Source organism: Emydura macquarii, unplaced genomic scaffold (assembly GCF_026122565.2).
Source record: "Emydura macquarii macquarii isolate MOO-44397 ecotype Brisbane River unplaced genomic scaffold, CSIRO-AGI_Emac_v2 contig_1644, whole genome shotgun sequence".
Taxonomy (NCBI): domain Eukaryota; kingdom Metazoa; phylum Chordata; order Testudines; family Chelidae; genus Emydura; species Emydura macquarii.
Genome location: NW_027131781.1, coordinates 23,733,571 through 23,758,684, shown reverse-complemented (window position 1 = coordinate 23,758,684; position 25,114 = coordinate 23,733,571). Strand labels below are relative to the sequence as shown.

Sequence of the window (25,114 nt, the reverse complement as noted above, 5' to 3'; positions counted from 1 at the left end):
TGCTGGATCACATGTGAAGGAAGTTATGATACGCTGGGAGTCTGGGAAAGAATGGGACCCCTCCAGTCACTCACTCACTTAAGCCAGTAAATAAAGTAAGAGCTCACTTTTTCCCATTTAATATAAAAGATACATTTCTGCATATTTCATAAACCTTAAGTGGAATTGAATGCTTCTGTTAAGCAGGAAAAAACTCTACCAAAAGGATTTCATTCCATTCCCTTCCTTTCAATTTATGTAGTCCTCAGGACCCAATCCTGCTCCCAATGGAGTCAATTATTGACTTCACTAGGAATAGGATTGGGCTCCTTTTTTGTAGCAAGCAGAGAGTTAACTGAATGTAGTTGAAGCTATATTGTAGGAGACAGGAGTAAATCAAATTATGTGAAAACATTCCCACGGTTTTGATTTACTTCACAGAAAGAAGCAAAATATTAGACATCTTATATTACTTCACATTTGCCTTGGGGGCAGTATGTGAGGTAAACTTGCAGAAAATTCTAAAAACGTAGCAATAAGCCCTTTCCACCAAGTTCTGTATGAGGCTGCGTTATTGAGAATACATTTTGTCCTCTACAGTGCCAAATTGCAGTTTTCAATCCTCTCTTTATTATATACAAAGGCCAATGGATTCAACTGGTTTAGATTGCTAGGCCTATGCAAAACTGAAATTGGAAAAATAATTAAAATTGTAAACAGAAGGACTCACTTGAAGCAATAATATTTGGAATGTTTGTAGTGTTGCTGACATCTACCGAGGAAAAGTGAAATAGCACCTTTTAAAGAATTGGTTAGAGGGAGAGAGTCAGGCTCTGCTCTTGTTTTTCAAAAAATCTGCTTTATTCATCATCATGTATTTATTTAATATTTATATTCCAGTCACACACTCACATATCAGTCAGGATCAGGTCCCACATAAACACATACAAAGAAATGGCCCTTACCCTGAAGAGATTACAATCTAAGGCCTTGATCCTGCAAATTGTTCTGCGTGGGTGCAGAAGTCTGACTGCCTGGAACAACTTGCAGGGTTAATGTTTAAGACTGGTGGAAACGAAGGCAGTATCTGGCCCTGAGCACAAAACAGTGGATGTAGAAAACCACATTGCACAGCTGATAATACCTATAAGAACAGGACATTCAAATATAATTTGCCTCCATGTGCAAAGGGAATTTCAGATAAGATGCACCAGAAACTAAAAATAATAAAAATACCCTCACTGTGAAAATGTTAATTAAAATAATAATTCACAGGTGGCCCTTTTGGGTGGAAGATGATTATCCACCGCTGTATCTATCTACTGTCCATGATACATGATCATTAAATGCCTTCAGTCAATTCAGGAAACTAGCAATGTTTTTACTAGGATTTTGCATCTCATAAAATTCATTTTTTTCCAGTCTAAACATAGAAGTTAATATTATCCATCATTACAGTGCTTTTCTAGTTTTGAATTTCATTTACCAAAAAATAAAACAAAAGGTCTAATTATCTCAGTATATGATAATGATTATGAAACCTGGTTTTAAAAAACAACTGCCTCATGCAAAGGTGTAATAGCTCTGAAAAGTCTTCAAGGATCTTGACTGTGATCGGTCTTGTGTTTACCCCTTCTACTGGGCAAAATTCTCATCACTGAAGTTACTATGAATTTACAGGAATGTAGATGAAAACAGAATTTGATTCCACAAGTGTTCACAGAACAAAGTGACACAGTCACATTGTTAATAAAACAGTGTAATTTATCTTTTAACACACACAATCTAATTTGAATGTGTGATTATTACATTCACTGAGAAAAAACCCAGCCCTATTGAAGTCAATGCCTAAATCTCATTCAGGATTTCACCCATTGTCTCCAATGTATATTACTCTATATGTGTAGTTTTCTTTTGTTCCTGCATGTTGTTTAATGGAAATATACATTAATTAAGATCCATATCCTGCATATCTTCTTCGCATAAATGTATCTTGCAGAGATTTTGTCACACAGAGCCAAATCTTGCTTGCCTTTTTCACATACAGTGATTGACTGAAAGCGTCTTCAAGAAATATTATGTATTTATACTCTTAAATCCATCCAATTTTAAAGGACAGCCTTTACGTTCCGGAGCACTTAAGTATTTAGTGGGGCAAAATCCTACAACCTGGCCTTTTAGCTTGTACAACATTCCAAGATAATGTGTCAAATAAGAATTACATTGATTAAAAATTATAGAAGGAGAAGGATGTAGACGTAGCTGAGCAACTCTTTATTATAAATGGAACAAAAATGACTTCCTTATTCCATTATAAATCAATTTCAAATTACCTAAAGAGATTGCTGAAACATTTGGCTTGTTAGAAATAACCCAGTTTTAAAGACGAGTCCCTGAAAGAGCTTGTTCTGGATTGTGCTCAGATTAATATCAACATTTTGGAGATTCTAATAACAAAAGACTGCCAGAAATATGTGATCTATCAAATGAACACAGAAGAAAGATGTGAGACTATTAAGAACAGATGTCACAGAAAATACTTACACTCTCCAAGTACTGTGCAAAGCTAGATGTAGGAAAACTTAAACAAGATAAAATTAATGTAGCTTTTTTCAGATTCCTTGCAAATACCTATAAGTTGTTATAAAACAATTTATGCCTGATGACACCACTATGGAAAAGAAGGTTTGTATCTTTTCTTGGCAGTGGCCCTAACCCTTAGAGTCCTGAGCTGCAACAGTTCAAATAAATAAACGAAGTCACCTTTCCTCGTCTGTTATTCAAAACATCAAGGTCTGTTTTAGAGAAAATGTATCGGACTATTCAACTATCCATCACCATCCAGCTGTTTAAATTCTAATTACTCCTCTAATGACCAGGAGAGAGTTTTCTTCTACATAGCTAAGTGAAAGGCTCCCATCAGAAGCGTGACTGCACAACCTTACTCAAAGTAATCAGTGCATTAAAAAAAAAATAATATAGGCTAAAAACAAAAGGCCATTTAGACCAGTATTTTGCAACCCAAAATTGGATCATCGGAATGCATCAAGGGGTCACAGTATTGGCTGGGCTCATCTCTCTACCCCAGACACTGTAACCTGGTGCACAGGGTCACAGCGCCACTCAGTTTTAGCCCAGCCACCCCTCTGTCATGACAATATGGGGGCCGGTCCAGTGGTACTTCAACCCCAACGCCAGGTCGCAGTGCCACTTACACAGATGTGGCCCGGACAGCCCCACCAGGAAGACTGGGCCAAACTTGAGTAGCACGGCAACCTTGGAAGTCACAACCCCAGGGACAGAAAGCCAAGCACAGTCAGGCCCACAGAACAGGAGCCAGAAGGGAGAGGCTGGTGTCCTGTTCTTGAATAGGTACCCGTGCCCTGATGTACCCCCCTGCCCCACAGCCAGGGTGACACCCCACATTCCAATATTGCAAGACTCAGTAAAATCATCAGAGTTGGCAGCACTGTATTTCTCATTGGAGGAGTTTTTTTAAGTCAATAACCAAAAATAAACCCAAACACAACCATTCGGCATGCTATTGGCCTGTTGATGCTCTTATTGACATCAGCAAACGTTATGATATAGACTACAGTAGCAGCAAGATTGTGGCCATTTTCAGTAACCTTATTCAGCACAATCACCCACTGGCTTAGATTTTCCTGACCAAGGAAAGTTGAACAGGGACCCGATTTACTATAAATTCTTACACACGCACAGCTTAAACTAATGAAGGTTCTGATATAGACAAAAGTCCAGCCATCTGAAGTTAACGCTGCTGTTCCAGCCCTAAACTTATACCACTGTGGATAAAAGATACAGAAATAAGAAATCTGTAGAACACCACTCCAATCCTCCCACCAGAAGCATTCAGGGCTCTACACAACATATTAAAAACAGTGTTTACAAAAAAACAGCAAGGGCCCAATTCAGTGAAGTTTAATTTTAAGCACAAATTAAATCCATCTGTAGTCAGCAAAGCACTTAAGCAGAAGTTTAAACGCCACTGAAGTCAATAGACTTTAAGAACCTAATTAAGTGCTTCACTGAACGGGCCTGGATTTGAGCACATTCTTATAATTAAGCACATGCTTAAGGGCTTTGCTGAATCAAAGCCTAAAATATTACATCTAAAAAAAATGGATCCTCTTCACAATTAGCAGGTGTGAAGGCATACATGACATGTATCAATGTCTTAATTTCTTCCTTTTGAATAACCTGTTTATACCCAGTTTCTGTAGCAATTGTAATAGGGTTTACATGGTTTTTTAATTTCCTTTGTTTAATAATAAAAAGCATTGCAGTCAGCGTGTCTTATTTACCTTACAGCCTATAGCAGAGCAAGGAAGGGGTGAGTCCGTCTCCTTCAGTGGGATGTGCTGATGGGAGTAGAAGGAGGTGCTGAAGTTTTATTTACTTATTTTGTTAATATTTTGGGGCCCCCAAGGCTCCATTCATGCTCTCCCTGGCTGATCTCCAGCTGTCAGCCTAGGAGAGCGCAATATCTTCAGGCTATGAACACTTAGACATTTTTCTCAGCTCTCACTGAAATGTTTATCTTGGCTCTGTCAGCCAGTGAAGGACCTGGTGGTTCCCCAGCTCCCCCTCCCCCATCATTCCCTATGAATTCAATTACCAGGTACGGTGTCCGCTTCAGAGACTGCACCCCTGAGAAAGAAGCTGTGCTTGAATGCCTCATGTGAGGTATGATCCTGCAACTCTTCCTCACAGATACAGTCCACCAGTATGACTCTTCCTGTGAGTAAAGGCTGCAGGGGTTGGGTCCTTTGTGTTCCACAGATGGACTCCCCTCTCACACTGGCATAATTCTGCTCGCATCAGTGGACTTTCACTTATGTAAAACTGGTGTGTAACATTCAGCCTCTTTTGTTGGTTGCTTGATCCCAGGCAACCCCAGGACACATTATTACTATAAACATTTCATCATCACAGCTTCTAGGTGACAATGCAAGAATTTCATATCAAGTTCCATGATGAAGAGAAAATTGACTGTCAGCGCTCCTGCAACCTCAGCAATAAAGCTACTTATTTAGACTTTGATTCAGAAAGGTACTTCAGCAAATATCTAACTTTAAGCACCTGAGTAGTCCCATTACTGATTCATGGCCCTATATATGTTAAGAGAATGCCAGCTGGAAGATATGCCCCAAAGATCACCTTACTCAGGCCTAGGCTGATCTCTGGCAGTACTTAATTACACATCAGAACCTTTTGGAGTTGCCCTTTCCTGCACCTTTACGATGTATCGACAACCTTATAATTAAAAAGAAAAGAATAGATCTCTGCTTGTTATGTTTAATATACGCGACATCTACGCGATATACGCGACATCCGGAAGTGACCACTTTAAATCGGGGGGAGCGGCCCCCTCACCGATTCACCCTTTAAACCAGACAGACACCCGCCTTCCGCATGCCCGATAGGGCCCCGGATGCGATATACGCGACATCACCATATGGATTTCTTATGGACGCCAGGGTCCTCCAGCTAAAGGATGATCTGATATTTCTAATGAAAAAAAAGAAGCAGACAGAAAAACATATTTGTGGAAGAAAAGTGTGATACTTCATAAAAGAACCCTAGTGGGCAAACCTTGCAATGTTGCTTTGCAGATTCCCTTTATGATAAAGGCAAATACACTTTATATGCCAAACCCTCTTCTGGTGAATGGGGACACACTTCCACTGAAGATCCATGAGGTTCTGGTCCACTGTCTTTATTTTATATAAGAACTGTGGCACCTTAAGAATAGTATCTGTTGACTACTATGATTCTGTAAGACAAACATATTTTAAGTTGCATTTAAACACTCAAAAACTGTAGAACTTTCTCCTGATTAAATTCCTGATTTACATCAATATTAATAAGGTTAAGATAGTTTTCTGCATTTTAACTTAAACTGTATGTCAAGCAGCTTTTAAAAGACATGTGACAAAGCAATATAGGGGACAGACTGCTGTGTATTTTTTAAAAAGCTAATTAAAACTATACCTCTTTAAAGCAAAACTTTAGATATCACTTTAGAAATGAAAGAGAACATCAAATTTAGGAACGATTTACAAATTTAAATATGCTGGTATCAAGTATCTCAATATCCATCAAGCTAAACCCACAACGCATCATTAAACTGACCTTCACTTTATTGCAGGGAGTTTGCAGGTCAAAAAAGGGATCAAGGCCACCAATATGAATACTTTTCACCTGTATACAAAAAAAGCATTAAAAGAAATGCAGGGATGTAAATTGTGTGCTACAAATAGCATGAAGTGGGTCTTTTCGTACTGTTTTCCATCAGCACTTTTCAGTGAATTATCTTCCTTTTCTTCAGGAATGAGTAATTAACAGGCAGGGAGAATGCTGCTAATAGTTAAAAAAATTATCCAGACAACTCAGTTCCTGAGACAAAAATGGCCAGGGTAACTTTGACTGTCAATGAATTTCAAATTAAGGGCCTGATGTGGCAGTCCTCATTTAGGAAAAAATTCCATTGATTTCAATGGGAGTTACAAGATAGCATGATCAGGCCATAAGGTTTTTGCCCATCTAGAACTGAAGAGTATTCGTGACTCATAAGAGAGCAGTATTTTGCAATTATGGAATGAGACAACGCAAAATATATAGAATTATAGACATTAGCAATAGGAAACATAGGTTACCTCATCCAGTCCTACCCTTTACCAATCCAGAATTGTTCTCTGCAATGCATTTATTAGTACTTTGTCCAATTTAGTTTTAAATATCCTGCCTCCGTGCATGGGACTGGACTAGATGACCTCTCAAGGTCTCTTCCACCCTTACATTTCTATGATCCTATGAAAAGACGCAACTTTCCTCTGGGAGACTATTCAACATCTAATACACCTCAGTGTTAGGAAGTTCTCCTTGATATTCAATCTATATTGTTCTTGTCTTAATGTCATCCTCTTGCTCTTATTTATTTCCCCTGACTCCCCAAATATACCACTCTCAATACTTCCTCTCCCTCAACAGTGTTTACACAAGAGTGAAATAAATTAAATTGCATCAGCTACAGTACTGACAGATTCTGGTGCACAGGTTTAGAAGTAAGAAATCAAGTACTCTAATAAATATAAGGTTATAAGTAGGGTAAATTAATTATAAAGCTATAGATCAATTAGCAAGAGGTTAAATTGCAAGAGTGAAGCTATTAGATTATCAGATTTAAAGTTAATTTGTCGCTTTCTCTATGCTTCCAGAGCCATCATTTTTATAGTATATAGAAAAAGTCTACAGAGCATAAATTGCATTTTATTAATTAACATGGACAGTTTAAACAAAGACTCAGATCAGAATAACCAGGATAAATTACAGTTTAGGATATCGAAGCAGAAAATGTATTTTACAGATTACTGAGAGTTGTGATAACATGGAATAAATTCTCTACATAGTACATACACCTGCAAACCTCACTAATTCACTCCCTCCAGCTCATGATTTGTACACAAAAGACACCAGAATTTCCCCTCTTTTTTGCACACTTTTGATAGCACAGTACCACTTTGGGTATCTCTACAATGTAACTGGGAAGCATGATTCCCAGCATGGGTAGACAGACTTATTCGAGCTCTGCTAGTCTGGGCTATCTATGCGAGAACAGAGCACATTCTTAAGACCATTACTTTAACAAAACTAAGCAAAAACCAAAAAGACCCATTACAAATATATTGGGGAACATGTTTTTTTTTTATTGTAATTTTTCTTTCACCGCTATTTTAGCGGGCTGCATGGCTGGAATGAATTATAGTACAGTTCCATGGTTTTCAGAAAAGCCCCTTCCACCCAAGAAAAGGTTCAGTTGCATGCTGCTTTAATGGTATTTGGCAAGCTTACGTTATTGTTTTTGTACAAACAGAAGTAAATTTGATATGAATAAAAAACTGAGTTTAATGTGAATGAAACAAAAATCAAATTCTGGAATCTTCAAAAGAAATTATATGCTTGAATAATTAAGTATGATGTATTTATAAAACTAGAATAATTGAAAACAGGATTTTAAGTTGATTCATGTAGACTGCGCTGAAATATTTATTATTGCAAGTCCAAAAGATCTGTCTGGGTTTTGTCACTGGAAATGTCTAAACTCAGTGGCCAGATGTTTATTTAAGTTGCTCCCACATAGTTCTAATGTCAATTACCAGAGGTTATCAGAGAGCATCACTGTGTATCTTCCTTGACTAATATTCTCATTTCTTCTGCATCTTTGATGTTTTCTTTCATTAAAATTCCTGGCCTATAGCCACAAAAATCTGCTGTGCTGGCAAAAAAGTGGTCTGCAGACATGACATATGATGATGCCCTATGTCTGTGCTAGGATAATATTTATCATCAGCTATCATTTAAATAGTAGTATAATCAGTACAGCACCATTTTGAAACAGCTATGGTGAATAATATGAAGGGTTGAGAACTTATAACTAATATGATATAACGAGTTATTAAAGAAAATATTTTTTCACATAATGAGGATTTTGTGAATCCATATATTTATCTTTTTCCTTAAGCGAGGAAAAAAACCAGCTGAAGACAGAGGCATTTCACACATAATTAGGAATGGATCTGATGGATCCGTAACTCTGGAAAATACAATTTCATCAAGAAGCTGTCCTGAGTCATTTAGAAAACTGTGAGGCTTTCATAGTAACTAAGAGGTAACACAGAATATTCATAATCTAACAGATTGGAACATGTCCATCATTTTACGCACAGTCCTGAGGCCTTTCCTAAATTCAAATGCAAATATGTAATAATATCACTGTCTTGCTGGCTAACTGAGCTTTCTTTGAAAGCTCATTTATGCTTTTCTTCCATTTGGATATCAGCTGGCACCTTCAGCTTGCATTAATTATGAAAAATTTATTACAATTTTTTTTTAAATTATGTTTGCAAGGAAATATCAGAAAGTCCAAAGTATATGAATTCAAAATAAAAGGGAACACAGATATGATTGTTTTTCAAAAGTTTTTACATTAGTTATTATTTCTATCCCCGTAGCACTGAGGGGGTCCAATCAGGATCAGGGTCCCATTGTATTAGGTTCTGTACATATATATGAAGACATACAGTAAAAGTTTCACAAGTTCCAAAATGATTTAGGAGTCTAAGTCCCATTCAAAGTCAATAGGATTTCAGCTCCTAAATCAGTTCAGCACTTTTGAAAATTACATCCACAGTCCCTGTGACAAGAAGTTTATAATCCAAAACAAGTGACAACTGTAAGGTCAGGGATAACAATCACATACAGATTTTTTTTTTTTAAGCAAAATATATAAAATATCAAGTATCATCTGCCCCTCAATCTCTGCTCACCCACTTCACAATCACTCTACACAGGAGCTCTACACAGCTGCCACAGCATATCAACTCAGCCCCTGGCTGTTGCCAGCCTTCTGCACTCTGGCTCAGACCCTCCATCGCTGCCAGTCCTGGAAGGACTGAACTTTACAGCTACAAACTTCCCCAGCAGCAGGGTGCTCTCTCTACAGGGACCCTGAAAATCAAGTCTTTTTAGGAATAATTTCCCCCTTACTCAGGCCTTTCATACTGCACTTCCAGGGAGGACTCAGCAATGTATTATGAAAAAAATCACCAAATCATAAATCTAATTAACATTGCCACGGAACTGGGGTTTCCTGCCACAGAATTTGGATCTGTTGTGTCACAGATTAGATAGGGTCTGGGATTTAATATAGGAGTGGGGGAGATTGTATAGCTGCAGTTCATATATTGGTGCAGCAGAGGAGATTATGTTATAACCAGCACTACACTAGTCCAATTGCTATCAGATAGTCTTTGAAGTAAATAAAAGGGTATGATATCATTGCCGTGAGGGTTTCTCTTAAAAGACATTTTTATAATAGACAGCAAAAGAAAAGTATAGACAGAAACCTTTCAAAGAGGTTGGCAGTCAGCAAAAGTATACAAAGGCAGTCTTATAAAGTGTTCATCTTTAGAGTAAGGCGAAACTTTGGATTGCAACTATTTAAGTCTGTTACAAATACAGCATTATATTGGACACCTTGATCTAATAACTAACTACATTAATACCATCTGTGTACACAGAGAGGCAAGAAATACAAATATCTACATTAAACATTAGGGACTTCAGTGACCTCAGTGATGACTTCAATGGATATGCACTGATTTACACTAGGTGAGAACTTAGTCCATAATGTCAAATTTAAAATGTAAGCTGGAGGGATATTACTTAGTACACATTCCTGTAAATCTCCAGGGTAAGAAATAAATCTCACCATGCACTGGTATCAACTGCCAGTTCCATTTCACTGTTTTTAATAAGAGTGAGTATTTCCACTTTCCTAGGGGATTTTCATCCCAAAGAGACAATGTAGGTGAAGTAATAACTTTTACTGGCCCAACTTCTGTTAGTGAGAGAGAGTGAGTCAAGCTTTTGAGCTTACGCAGAGCTCTCCCTCAGCTCTGGGAAATATACTCAGAGTGTCACAGCTAAATACAAGGTGGAACAGATTGTTAGATTGTTGTAACAAGCCATAAATCCCATGTGTCTATTCAGTCTATGATTTTTAGTATCTAGCAGCTCTGAATTTAACGTCCCAGGCTCGTTGTTTGAAGGTGCTGGGCAGGTTTCCTTTGAGGATGAGGTCAGATGCAGAGTGATCGCTTTGTGAAAAGTGTTCACTCACAAGTGATCATCTACATCTGGCCACTCAGTCCTCAGAGAATGAATCTGTAGTGGAGGAAGTCAGCCTAGTCATGGGATTTCAGCCAGAGACAAATTACAGCGCAGGAGCTGAAGCAGTGAATGTTGGGGGTAAGCCAGGCCAGGAACTGGCAGAACAGATTTTGTGATGGGAGAGAGAGGAGCAGAAGAGTCACAGGCAGAGGAGAGCGAAACATGGAGTGAATCAACAACCATATTGACCGAAGACAGGGACAAGAGGGCTGCAAGAAGACAAGCAATCATGAAAGCTGATGGACTGGATATTACAGAGGGGCCAAGTGACAGGGCATGATAGGGGAGCTGATAGGCGACTCTGAGACCAGATAGTCAGAGCGGAAGAACTCAGCAACAGAAAGATCAGAGCAAGAGCATTGCTAGGTAAAGACCAAGATAAAACAACAGCCCTTTTGGTGAGTAAGAGAATTGAACGAGGGCTGCATGGTGGAATGAAGAGGTGAGGGTGAGGAAACTTCCAGCTGAGGGGTCAGATGGGTCATCCATGTGGAAGATGAAGTCACTAGAGAGAGATAGCAGGAGTCAAAATCAGAGAAGACAGCTGATGGGGAGGAAATGGGTGGATGGTAGATGACAACAACACAGAGGGGGAGAAGGAAGAGTCAGATGCAGTGCTGTTAAAAAAGGGGGAGGAGAGGGAGAGTAGGGAGAAGTTGAAAGCAGCAGGAACAGAAGAGGAGAAGCCCAACTCCCCCACCACGGTCCGATCCAGAGCAGGAAGTCAGAAAGGACAGGCCTTTATGACTACATCTGCACTGCAGCTGCGATATATGATTCCCAGTGCTGGTAGGCAGACTTGCGTTAGCTCAGCTCAAACTAGCACGCTAAGAATAGCGGTGTGGATGTTGTGGCATGGGTGTCGGCTTGGGCTAGCTGCCTGAGCTTGGAGCCAGGGGGTCAGAGTGAGCTAGGAGTCAGGTGGCTAGCCTGAGCTGCGGCCCATGCTGCAACAGCCACACTGCTATTTTTAGCCACCAGTTGAAGAATGAATCGTCTACCTGCGTTGGAAGTCAAACCTCTCAGCTGCAGTGTAGACATACGCTAAAAGAGAGGGCAGTTGCAGAGACAGTGTCAGATGAAGGGATTCTAGTCTCTGTGAGGGACAGGAGCCTGAAGGGAGCTAGATATGAAGAAGTCATAGATGGTTTGATCTTTTTAGAGATGGAGTGGATGTTCCAGAAATAGCAAGAGGAAGGGACGAGGCGGATGGGGAAAAGTTAGGAGTGACTGACTAGAGGGGCAGAAGTAGTGGTGCAGATGGGTGTGGGAGGTGGAGAGGGTGAGGATGGAGGGAGGACCAGGGCTGGAGTAAATGTGACCCAAGGTGAAGGGGAGGAGGCAGAGGTGTGTGTGCATCTGATCTGGATTGGTACTGGTGGGGAGTGGGGAAGAGGAGCAGGTAGACCTGATGGGAACTGTAGGAGGAGGCTGGTAATAAGGATGGGAAAATAGAGGCTGTGGAGGAAAAGAGGAAGGATGCTATGATGCAGAAAGATGTGACCAGAGCTTTTTGTGGCAGATGGACATGGTTACACCCCCCCAAAAAAAAAAAAAAAAAAAGTTTGACAAATGCCATGAAGGTACAGGGGGAGTCACTGGGCCAGGAGTGGCTCCATGGTGCTTGTAGCAGCTCCCCCTTCCAGACAGCTAGATTGTGTTGCCCAACGGAGGGGGAAGGTGAACCTTCTGAGAGCTGCACAACTGGCAGAGTCAGAGAGGGGTGGTGGGAATGAGGAGGATACTGAAACGGAAACCTTTCTGCTGTGCATCTACTTAATAGGGTGCAGCAACAGTATTTAAGCTGAGATCCTGAAGTGACAAATACTGTATCCAACTGAAACTGAAGAGGAGCTTTAGATATGCAAAATCTAATCACCAGAGCTGTTAGCTAGCACCCTTACTCTTAAGAGAAACCTGAGATCTTTATTGACTAACACCTGGATTATTTGGTGGCGTTGAACACCTGCCAGTGCCATTGACTTCAACTGAGGTTGCAAGATCTTAATGTTTCTGAAAAATCAGATATTAAATGGTCAATTCCATGGGCTATCCCATCTAAACGATGAAAACTTCAACAGTACCCCTTAATATCACAGTCAGACATTGATTCACGAATGATTGAGTGCCACTTATGACCACCAGCACTTCCTACACCACCTGGCTTTGTCCTTGGGAGATTCCCCCCCACAAGAACTGAGCTTAGGAAAGCAAACAAGATCACAGTTTGAAGTGGTATGGTTGCAAGAGTCATCAGAAACTATTGCATAAGTAGGTATAAGATTCCATAATCCATAATTAAACTTCCATAATTAAACAGGAGCACAATCCAAACTCTTCTGGAAAGCTTGCTCTTAAAACCTACAGGGCCACAAATTAAATATATGCTTACAAAGTTCCATCCCTTTAAATATGTGGCACTGAGGATCAGTGTCTGCTATTCAATCTTTTAATATGCAGGAAAGTTAGTTTATTCAATTATATCAGAAAATCTTGCAGGATTCCCATCCTTGTAAACAAATGTAACCAATTTCCAGTAAATTTGCATTCTAATATAATCTTAAAATCACGAAGATTTAACATATAACGTTTTCCTAACCAGTTCAACTGGGTTATTTTTTGTATGAAAGTTTAACTGTTACAAAACAGAATTAAACTGAAAAAGCATGCATAATAGAAGTCAAAATGCTGAAAGATCAGGGGCAGTCTTGGATCTAATCAGATACTTCATTATTCCAGAATGTACAAAACAAATATTCTCACTATATCCTGCAAGCCAAGGCCCTTTTCTCCTTTTTCAAGTGGCATCCTCCAGTTCCCTAATACAGCAACACAATTTCAGAATTATCCTTTGTACAATAAACTTGCTAGCTATGATTTAGCTTGTTACTGATGTTTGGAAGTTAGAAAGGAATCTGATGTTTAGGGTCACATATTTGAAGGACACAGTGCTTGAGGCTTCAGAAACATGCATCTGTACACAAGAGAGGTAGTTAGGTACGATTTGCACACAAGTGTGTTTTTTAGGTGTGAGCATACTTTTACAGGCATGGCACTTCTTATGAAAAGCCCTTAAATTTCTGGATGTCAGTCATTCAAACCAGACTACACTACAGTAGATTTAATGCCAGTGGACAAAAGAAAGTCTTTTTACCTGCCATGGCTTGAGTTCTCCTACAACAGCTAATGCTATCGCTAATAACTAAGTGAGCAGCAGGGAGCTGCATTCCTTATGCTGCAGAGGAATCTCAGAACCAAGATCTTGGCAAGGAAAATAAATAATTTTCTATTATTTTTATCTGAGCTGTATTTCTTTGTGATTAAGTAAAGCTTTTCACTGGTGCTCTTCACCTTCAAACTTCAGTTGAAACAAAGAAAATGCTACTGTTTTGAGAGATTTTTGAGCTTCAATGGTTGGCTAATTTGCATTACTGAAAAAAATACTCAGGACTTTATTTCCTCCAACAAAACTAGAAGAAGGATCCGTTCTATTAATTTCAGCAGACAGTAGTATTCCAAAATTTTAATCAATGTACAAAAACAGTATGAAAAAACAAAACAGATTTCCTTAACAAAGATCACCAAAACTGGAGAGATAATGTCCCTTACAGCCTGAAGAGGATTTGAGTTATTTTATAACTCAGAATTCTTGTCTATTCACAATAGGTTTAAGGGTGGAAAAATATGTTATTCCTTTTACATTAATTTTTCCTCCAATTACAACCATCTTTTTCTAGACAGTCTGTCATCGTTTACTACAGGAAGTTGAACAGCTACCTTAGCTGAGTTATATGAAGCCAACGGGCAATTTTCAGAGGTGCTGAGCACTCCTCTCTGCCAAACAACTCTATCATTTGTACTCAAACTACTAATCCCTTCCCAGAGCTGCAGAGCCACATTTCCTCTAGCAAAGAGGCAGCAATCTACACGGCCAAGAATCCTCGTTATCGAGTTTTTAAAAGGATAGCACACAAGAGATCAATTACACTGTCCATTGTCAGATATTTTCCTTTTAGAACTCAGTCTTCCAATGAATGGTAGTCTTCCTCATCCCTCACTTCTCTGTATTCCATTGAGGTTTCCCCCTCAGGTTCATACCTGACCATTTTAATATTCAATGTTTCTGCTAGTTTTTGTGCGGTAAGTTTGGCTTGTGTTTCCTAAAACAAACACACAGAGGAGAGAAAAACACAGGTTAAACTACAATTTGTTATTCATCCTGGCTGTCAAAAATCTACTAGCTGAAAATAGAAACATCACAATATCAGAGTAACTTGCATGTTCATATTAACAGTCTCATCCCGGCAATTCCTGATATCTGCTAGAAAGAGTACACATTTCCTTACCTTTAACCAAAAAAAAAACAAAAACAAACTAATATTTTGATTTAGAAATGATTTCATTTTATTACTTGAGCAGCAGCTTCTCCATAGGACTTGCTTCCACTCCAATGGGAGTGTGGCCATAAGCTTCACTGAGCAAGATCAGGCCTATGTAGAGATGTGGCCTACCAGAGTCATTACATGACTGAGAAACTGAACTCCTGTGTTCCAAACCCAGCTCAGGCAAAGACTGTGGCCTTTGGCAACTCCTTTAATTTCTCCAAATCCAGTTTCCCCCTCTGTAAAATGGGGGAATAACATTTACCTAACCCTCAGGAACGCTGAGATTATTAATTAGCAAATGCTTGTAAAATATTTAGCAGCATCATACTGAAATTAAATAACCCAACACCTACAAGTTTTTACTAGTTGTCCAGTTTTAAACATTACCAGTCTACCACCAGATGGAATTCAATGCTAAAATCCAGTGCCACAGGAAATCTCTGTTCAAAATAAAACTTCCTTAATCTCCAGTGACTACAAATAACTTGGTTATTGCCAGTCACAGTGTGAAGAAAATCAACTGTAGTTACTTGCACACATTTCACATATATAACAGTGGATACTTCTTTTGCCTTCATTAGCATAAATCTGGTATCCAACATATGCTAGTGACTAGTATGCTTATTAACAGAGTATACCTTTGGAGTTCAAAGCACAGAGGTGACAAGTGACACTAGAATGAATTTATTATTATTACATGCAAAGAATAATGCTAAATTTTATTCACTGCTTGATAAACAGCTCTAAAGAATAAATTTGAAAACATTACTGATAGAATCAAATAGAAAAAATTAATCTGACCTCATAAAGAGTCTGGAAATCTCAACTGACTAATATGTGAAAGGTCTATACTGTGGCTTTCAAGAATGGTCCCAGCAATATAATTACATTTTCCAGACCAAATAGTAACACTGATTCATACCTCATAAATTTCTTTTTGCTGTATCTGAATTGCTATTGATTCTTCTATGGATAACAATTGGGTAGGTGCATGATGAAGTGGTGGCAGCCGAGCTGCTGTGATGTCATCCAGATGTTTCTTATCTCTACGACGTCTTTCTTCTTCAGAAATTGAAGATCCATGTCTCCTAGGTGAATGACTAGGTGAGGAATCATGAGACGACCCACTCCACTCAGATGGTAATCTAAAAGGAATCAAATGTGAAGTTGCAACCCATATTTCCAATGTGAGTTTAATACACAGTTTTAAATTCTATAGTCATTTCTGATACAGAAAGGCTAAGTAAGAGACAGTATAAATTAGGTCATATTATAATGTACCTCGTAAGTGAACAATAAACAGCACTTTCATAGTGCTTCTTCATGTAAAAAGGTAATTAATTTTCACAACACAACACTTCTACAAGGAAGGAAACTTTACCAATGAAGACAACTCATGGACAGGTTAAGTAACTTCCCCGATGCCACACAGTAAGTCACTACTTTAACAAGAATTTAGAATGAAGGAATTCCCAGCTCAGCAATGAGTCCATTAGAATATGCTGCTTCTCTCAATCTACTGCACATTACCTACATCTATTAATTTTTGGGGGTTGAGGACACACATTTTCTGAAGTATCATGCCCTACTTAAGTACAGTCTCTCTCTACTCACTAAGCATAAAAGAGCAGTTCTGGTCACATACTACACAGACACCTGAGTCAATATTTCCTGCCTTCCTCTGTAAATATTTAGTCAATGGAAAAATGAATTAGTAGAGCCTGTAATCTTATAATACTTTCAATATATTTTCTGTGATTTGCAGTTATAATAAGGCCATCTTTTCAATTACAAGAAGGCACTTTGATGATGCTCCATCATGAGTATCAATTGTTTCCAGTATAGCACCTAGTAAACATGCAAAACTCTACATATCACGAACTGTAGCAAATATCCTTTCTGGAGAAAAAAAAATCTTTGCCAGAAGTTACTACTGATAAAGAAAACAAAGCATTTCCACTTATTTTGTGTCCATAAAATAGCAATGGCTGGGAGTCAGGGAGACTTCAGGCAGTCACTGCTGAAGTTTCCAGACAATTTTGCCAATACAGAAATTAAAATTCAGAGTGATCCTGAAAAGCCACATGCTATTACAATTCAAGTGTAATCCTAAAGGAATATTTGCCAATTAAATAATAGTTTTGTAGTGTGGACCAAAAAACCTATAAGGATTGATTATGATTATTTATTACTTATGGAATCAGGAGCAACACATTTTTTTGATGATAACTTAATCAGGATTTTAGACCCAGTACCCGGAGGTGGTGGACTATCACATTAACCTAGCATGCCACTCAACGCCACCATGCTTTTGATCATCTAATTCTGTCACAACAAATCAAAGCAAAAATAATTTACAGTCACCAATTTTATATAGACAGAAGTTAGTCCTCCAACTTATGAGAAGCTTCTATATTTCACAATACTTACACATTGGTTTTAAATTTATTTTTAGCTCTTGGGTTCTGAGCTCTTGATTCTAGAACTTCAATATAATGTGGCTTTTTTGGTGCCATGGAGGGAAGGCTTCCAAAGGGATTATCCTTAAATGTAGCAATGTTCTGTTCTTTTTTTGATTTTCTTTCATTGTTATTTCCATCTCCAACTGTAACTCTTTCAAAGGCATCAATCAGCATGTCACCACTGTTCCCTGAAGCATCCACTACACTTTCTGTTTCACCCAGAGAACTATATTTAAGTGTCTGCTGATCAATTTTCAACAGGTTGATTGTGGATGAATGTAAATTGGATTCATTTTCGTGAGTTTTTGGATGCTGTTCTATCATACTCTCTATTTGATTGGGTTTTCTATAACCCTTTGCACTTGCAGAAGCTGTGTGTGTGTGTCTTTTCTTGGTACATTCTGCATCCTGATCTTGCAAAACAGTTTTAGAAGTTTTGTTTACATTAGTAGCAGAGTTTTCATAAATAGATGAGAAAACTTTATTTGTTGATTTGTCCTCACTTAGAGCAACTCTTTCCTTGTTTGTATTAATCTCCTCTTGTTTTTCCTGAAACTCTAGTCTAACAACAGACAACAGTTCAGTTTTCCTCCTTAATTCTTCCTGTTGCGCAATGACAAGCTTCAGCTTTTCAACAAAATCAGAGATCTTTTTACCCTTATCTGGAAGTCTATAAATAAATGTCCTAAAAATAAGAAAAAAATAGTTACATAACAAGCCTCAGTCTTATTTCCAATATTCATGCATGTAATATCAGATAGCTAAAGTTAATAGTTTCATGAAAATATTAAAACATTGCTGGTTCCATGACACAAAGTATTCTGAAAACATCAGAATTCTAAAGCTTGCATAAATGCGTGACACCTGTAGTTTTACAAATTCATGACTATACTAGAAAAAAAAAGTAATAATTTTGCCAAACCAGTGAGGATTATTCTGAGCTGAAATAATGGCAAATATTTTATAGTGATTTCATTTAAAAGATCACAGAACTGGGAGGGGAAAATACAAGACTGAAGTGAACTGTACAATGATTACTGAAGATATTTATCAATTGACTTTAGAACTGCGAACATATGTAAATCTTTAATTGTGATCTTGACAGCCTTACTCAGAATAGTCTTCACAACTCTGTTATGCTACCAAAGCTATCTGTAGCAAATTAATAACAGAAACACATGTACGAGATATCCAACTTAGAAACTGATGTGATTTTGACACAAATGACTAGTATTCACAACCAGTAAATTGTGTCTAGGGAAGTTGTACTAACAGATTTTATGGACAAAACAAGGGAAGTAGCAGTAAGTACATCTCTTAGGCATAATCTATACTAGAAAAGATTTGCTGGTTGTACCAGCAAACCCTCCTAGTGTATACACAGCTTATACCGGCAAAATAAGCTATACATGCAAAAGCACTTCTCTGCCAATATAACTGCATCTTCACAAGGGATTTTGCTGGTATAGAAATGTTTCACAAAAAAATGCCTTTCACCAACACCAGCAAGATTTTAGCATGGACCTGGCCTTAGTGAATTGGGCTAAAATTGCATATTTGTGCAGGATTTGTGCATATTCTAGTTCTTCCTTTCCCCACTCTTTAGGCTGTCCTCACTGGGAGAGGAGAGGAAGGTGTGTTTTTATGCTAAATTACCTATCTCACTGTAAATTTTAGAGAGGACCAGGCACTGGTGTTTTAACCTCAGTATAGTTGTGGTCAATCACAGCCCAATAATTGGGGTTTACCTTAACTAGCTACTTGTGTCTTAGCTAGTTTGATGTAAAACTGTAGTGGAGATATCTCGATGTGAAACAAGACACCCCTCTTTTACAATGAAAACAGCCCAAAATGTAGCCATCACCCCCCCCCCCCCAAATAGTGTTCCCCTCCCCACTTTGGCCTTCTGACCTTGCACACATGTAAACATGTGGGGGGCAGTTTCACTCATGTGAAGAGCCTATTGAAGCCCATGGAAGTGTTCACATGAATAGAGTCACTAATGCTTAAGTGCTTGTGAGATCAGGTTCTGCTAAAGGGAAAAGCATCACTTATTTATAGTTCTTTAATGGTCTTGTTTGCAGGATCAGGACCTAATTGATCACCACATGTTGGGTCAGGAAGGAATTTTCCCCCAATTTTTTCACCTTCCTTTGCAGCAGATGGGTGCAGGTTACTTGCAAAGACTATCTGGGTCTACCTAACAATCATTTATCTGCCACTGCAGCAGCTTTGATGCACCTTGGTCCCTCCTATTCCCTGCCTGTGGCACCTAACAGTCTAGTCTCCTGTGGGCTGTAATAGTTTGGTTTCATTTTGGTCACTGGGTTTAGTGTGCGGGTGTTGTTGATGGCCTGTGATATAGATCTGGTCGTCCCTTCTGACACCGAACTCTAGGTTTGTCTGATCCTGTATCCCTTTAATTCCCAACCCCTCCTGCCCCCATCACTCCATTCTCTGCTTGGCACAACCCCTGCTGTGAGGGGGCACCCTCAATAGTGGGCCCTCTTTATGTTTGCTAGGCCCTTTTTGCCCCCCCCGTCCAAGCTGTGACCTGCTCATTATCCCCCTACAGGGATTAGGCTCCTGTCACTGTGGCATCCACCGTCCAAAGTGACAGCGGAGAGTGGGGGGGACAGGTCTCTGGCAGGATCAGGCTTCCCTGGGTGATGTGTGTGTTGGAGGTGGTGGCAGCTGTGTGTGTGTGTGTGTGTGTGTGTGTTGTGTTGGAGAGGTGGCACAGGTAGCTCTGGGGGCAGCAGCTGCGAGTGTGGGCACAGACGGGGGGGGAGGATCAGAGCTGTGTTGGTCGTGGGGAGGGGGGGGGGTGTCTCTGCACGGGGGCTGGAAGCCGGGGTATGAGGTAGCTCTGTGGGGGGAGGCGGGAAGCAGTGACGGAGGTCACCCCCCTCTGCCGCGCGGCCCCTGGGCGGGGAGGGACAGGCTCAGCCCAGTCCCGCGGCGGGGGCCGCAGGGGGGGTGTCGCTATGCCAGGGTCTCGCGCTCACCTAGCGCCCAGCAGCCTCTCCTGGCGCCTCAGCATCTCCCGCAGCTCTCGCAGGCTTCGGCCCCGCAGCTCCGCGCCTTCGCCGGGCGCCGCTGCCATGCTGCGGGCGGGCGGGCGGGCCGTCCGGGAAGGGGCACGTCACGTCCCACATGCGGGCCGGCGAGAACTCCCCGGCGCCGGCTCCGCCAGCGGCTTCCGCTGCCCACTGGCGGCTGCCATGTTCCCGGAAGGGCGGGGCCGGGTGCGCAGCGCACGGCGGCGAGGTCAGGGCTTGGAGAGCGGCGGGTGTGCGCGCTGAGGTAGCGCCCGCCGCCTGCCCGCCCTTCCCTTCACCCCCATCGCCCCACCTGTCACTACTGCCCCCCACCCCTCTCTGGGAGCAGCGCACCCAGCTCCCGCCACCCCTCCTCCTTCCACACCCTCCCACAGACGCACAACTAATCCCGCTCCTCTGCCCCTTACCGCCACCCACCTCCCCCAGCGCGACCAGCCCACCCCTCTCCCTGCCACCCTGCTCTGCAACAAGCCCCAGGCTCCTGCCGCCACTAAACCTTCCCCACCAGCCTCCTTCCCCACGCGCTGTGCTTCCTACAGCCCTGCACGGATAGACAATTAGGAGCTGCATCCGATCTGCAAAAATGCTCTGCAGCTAGCTGCAGATTTGCACGGCTCTAGGATAAAATTAGAGTCTGCATCCATCCACAACCCACAAAAATGGTCTGTGGATAGCCGCAGCGTGGCAGCACCCTCCTGATCACATCCCCCTTTACAAGACCACTGCATCCCATACACACAAATACACCAACCCATGAACAAACCTCACGCCCCTTCTCCCCCCATGTCCCTCTTATCCCCACATACAGCTACTTAGGGGCCTAATGGCCCACGCCCCTGCTATCTGCACTCCTATTTTGCACACAACTTCACAATCTTCTTCCACATAACCTTGTAAAGGGTCATACGTTATAACGCAAATGTACTGTTTTTCTCTCCCATCGATAAAAGATTGTGGGGCACGAAATAAATTTGGTCACTGGTGATGCTGGAAGCAAAGCAAGTTGTGAACACAATCCACAGTCACCCACCCAATTGTGCTCTGCCTGTTCAAACCACTGATGGTCCCAGCTCAGGGTCTGCAATATTTTCTCCCCTGAGCTCCTGCGGTCTCATTTTTCAACACAGCCAGCTCATGGTTAGATATTCATTCCCTGTTTTAATTCATTAGGGACAAATCCTACTCACTCTTCCACGACTGCAGGAACAAAGACCTAGTAGACTCAGGTTGTTTCCACTGCTCAGAAGGCAGGAGTGGCGTGGTTGCTCAGGTTCAGACCACAGGGCCCAGCTCCCTAACTCTTCCTGCATGATTGGTTTTGGGGTGGTATGACAGGACAGGTGAGGAGTAAGGATGAGATAGGATACCCTGTTCCTGGTGAAGGGTGAGGCTGGGGTGGGACCAATGGATCCACCAATCATTGTCCACAACAAAACTGGAGTTGAGGATTGTCAGGGGCTACTCTAGCATCAGGCTTGCAGAGGTGGCTATGCAGCAGCTCCATTGCTTGTGTAGTCTTGTAGGGAAGATTCCTATCTCTGCCACGAGAACAGCAGCCTTCTGTAAAATATAAGAAGAAATCAAGAAAGAAACCAACCAACCAGAGTCAAAAACTAACTGAAGAAAGGAAAATCAAACAAAATAAATGAATAAAGAGTATTCAAGTGTCACTGGCAGATGTCAAGGTGCTTAGAGGCACTCTCACTGTAGGAGATGGGTCCATCAAGTGAGTGGGAATGGTTCTTCAATTGCCAACATTGTAGCAGGTAGCATCAGATGGTTTTGATTATTTGGGCTGATTCTCCAGGTTACTCTTCCCTGGAGAATTTTCTCTGTCTCTAAAGTCCAAGGAAGGTAAGAGTCAAGTTCTCTGTAGACCGTCCATATTCTGATTATTTTTTTCCTTCTTTCTCCCTTCTTTTATGATCCTGTTTTCCTCAGTTCTCCACTTTTTAGGGGGCGCTATTGGCTTTTTACCGGCCATCAAAATTTACTTCAGGGGGCTCTGAGCAATTGTGCGGACTTTGACCAAGTTCTCCCCACAAATTAGTCCCTGGCAATAGCTGAAAAAGCAAAAGGAAGGGAAAGGACAGCCTCTATATACTCTGTGCTCAGCACTCTTAGCTGAGTGTATCAAAGTGGAAAAGTTGTTCCTTTCATTCCCCTAACCTTGGTGCTTCAATGGTTAGAAAGCAGGCCCCTACCGGACCAATAGAAAATTTCCTCATTTCTAAAGCAAGTCATTGTTAAAACTTTCTAGTAATACTTTAAATAAACAAACAAGAATAATATAAATTAGCTTTCTACCACCCCCAAAGCAATATTTATATAATATTGTCTATTCAACTCAATTATTGTGCAATGGGGCAAGCTGTGTAAAAAGACTGGTGTCAGAGAGCAGAAACCAGAATAAGACTCAAAATGGCAAGTTTCAAATACATCAAGATCCCGCCAAAATATTAACACAAGACAACAAGCAAGAGGAGAAACACACTCACTAATATAAGGAGAGGGACTTAACAGCAGGAACAGGGAAGAGAGGGTGGGTTAAATATTGAGGAGGAAGGGAATTGAATGGGGATGGTAGGGTGGCGCCAGTTTCCTATTTCAAGCTGAGCAGTGCAGATGTTTGAAAAGATCTGTGGCTTGCGAACCACAGGTTGCTGACTTCTGGACAAAATAAATCAAGCGACTCAACTGAGGCAAAAGGCCCTGAGCCCATCCCAGTTCAACTCACGATGGATCCCTGTGTCACAAAGTCTGCATTCTTGAAAGTGGTCATTATGTTCATTTCAAGAAACACATTTTATAGTAAGATGGATGAAAAAAATAGTAGAGAACAGAAGCAAATACTTGTGTCTTGTGTTCAACAGTCAGAGTTTACTGAAAAAGTAGTGAGATCTAGATTCTTTTTATTAAAATGGATTTTTTGCATTTTCACTGGTGAAAATCTAGCCATTTCCATTTGTTTCAATGGACATCTTTAGCTGACCATAGGACTTGAGTCTTAATAGGACTCAAGATTTTTAATTGTCAGGGATTGCTTAGTAAAAGTGGAGATTATGGGATTTTAGCAAGTTGACATTTTCTACTGACTATTTCTAATTTGGCTAAAAATTTACATTTTGAAAATACTACTTTTTATAAAATTTAATGACAAGGGATACATTTCTATCCTTCTTAAAAATTCCCAATTGAGAACAGATGATTTGAAGTAAATAACTGTTCCTCTTCACAATGAGAACTAAACCTTGCAGCACTAAAAAAATGAAACTGACTCCATTGACTTTCATTGTCCAACAGAGAAATGCAAAACATAAACAAAGAATATAAAACAGTGTCCCTTTTATGTCAAACTTGTTTTAAAATATCTGTGCGCCAAATACACAAGGTAAAATAGAACTTGACTGTTGGTTTGCTTATTTTGTTTTTTTTCAACTGGTTGATATGAGTGCCATGAGCTTTACTAAACCCACTCCATCTAGTAATAATAATATTAAAGCCATTAGCTGAATGGTGGTTCCCAGGTGGCAGATTTGGGTCTTTTAAAGTTTATCCCAATAGAGTCCACTTGGTCCAAGTAATAGTAAAGAGACACATTTCTCAGAGATTGTTAAAACAGTTGTTTTATGAACAGGATGAACTGAGGGCCAATCCCAGAGGGATTGAGGGAGGAAGCATGTTAAAATGACTACCCACCCCTTTGTTTGCTCAGCTGGAAAGTGAATGGAAAGGCTGAGGGCCAGGGGAAATGAGATTAATCAAGTCGGCAGCTACCCATTGGAAAAAAATACCATGATCAGGGTGGGAAAAGCCAACTAAGTGACCAGTTGAGTGGATAGTATCAGTGCCTGCTGCCCCCAGCCCAGATCATCTCCTCCTACAGGAGAGGGCTCAGAAGAAGGAAATCACCCCATTTCTTGTTCATTCTGTCAGGTGAGGTGGGTTTTGTCTCTGATGAATAGGCCAGAAGACTACCCCCCAAACTTAGATGATCCCAGGGAAGCTGTAATAGGTCAAATGAAGGCTCTATTCCTCTGCATCTGCTCTGAATCCCAGCCCCTTCCTTGGCTAACTCCCAAGCCACAGTCGCCCGTGGGACCTGTAAATTGAACTTTTTTAGCTTACTCTTCATCGGGCCAGAGGCAGGATGAAGCATATCCCTCTTGGCTCAATCCCTTCTGCCCTGTCTCCACTTCTTTCCCTTGTGCAAATCACAGAATAGAGGTGGTAGCGTCAGAAAGAGAATGCCCCCTTCTTTTTCTGTAAGGGAACTGGGAGGTGTGCGTACAGAGGGTTCTTCCCATGCATAGGTCTAGGAGGGATGATCTACAGCTCTATCACTATTAGACATTGAATTGCTGCTGTGTAACCTCAGTTCAATCATTATTACATGTGCAGAATTGTAATAGCATTTACAATTATATTTCTAGTTCTAAACTGCAACACCATCATGCAACAATAAGGACAA

General features: G+C 40.6%; 2 protein-coding genes across 2 annotated transcripts in view; both read right to left on the bottom strand.

Moving 5' to 3' along the window:
• Positions 1-14,242: 14,242 nt before the first annotated feature.
• On the bottom strand, positions 14,243-20,761 carry POLR2M (RNA polymerase II subunit M). Its single transcript, XM_067555933.1, has 4 exons — positions 20,590-20,761; positions 17,550-18,266; positions 16,042-16,264; positions 14,243-14,894 (listed from the first exon to the last, which is right to left on the bottom strand). The coding sequence occupies exons 1-4, from the start codon at positions 20,685-20,687 to the stop codon at positions 14,754-14,756; spliced, it is 1,179 nt and encodes a 392-aa protein (XP_067412034.1). The 5' UTR covers positions 20,688-20,761; the 3' UTR covers positions 14,243-14,753.
• Positions 20,762-22,139: 1,378 nt separating this feature from the next.
• Positions 22,140-25,114, bottom strand: part of MYZAP (myocardial zonula adherens protein) — a 66,327-nt gene continuing 63,352 nt past the window's right edge. The window contains exon 13 of the mRNA XM_067555931.1: positions 22,140-22,203. Within this exon, the coding sequence (XP_067412032.1) occupies positions 22,176-22,203 (28 nt within the window). The 3' untranslated portion in view covers positions 22,140-22,175. The remainder of the gene's footprint in view (positions 22,204-25,114) is intronic.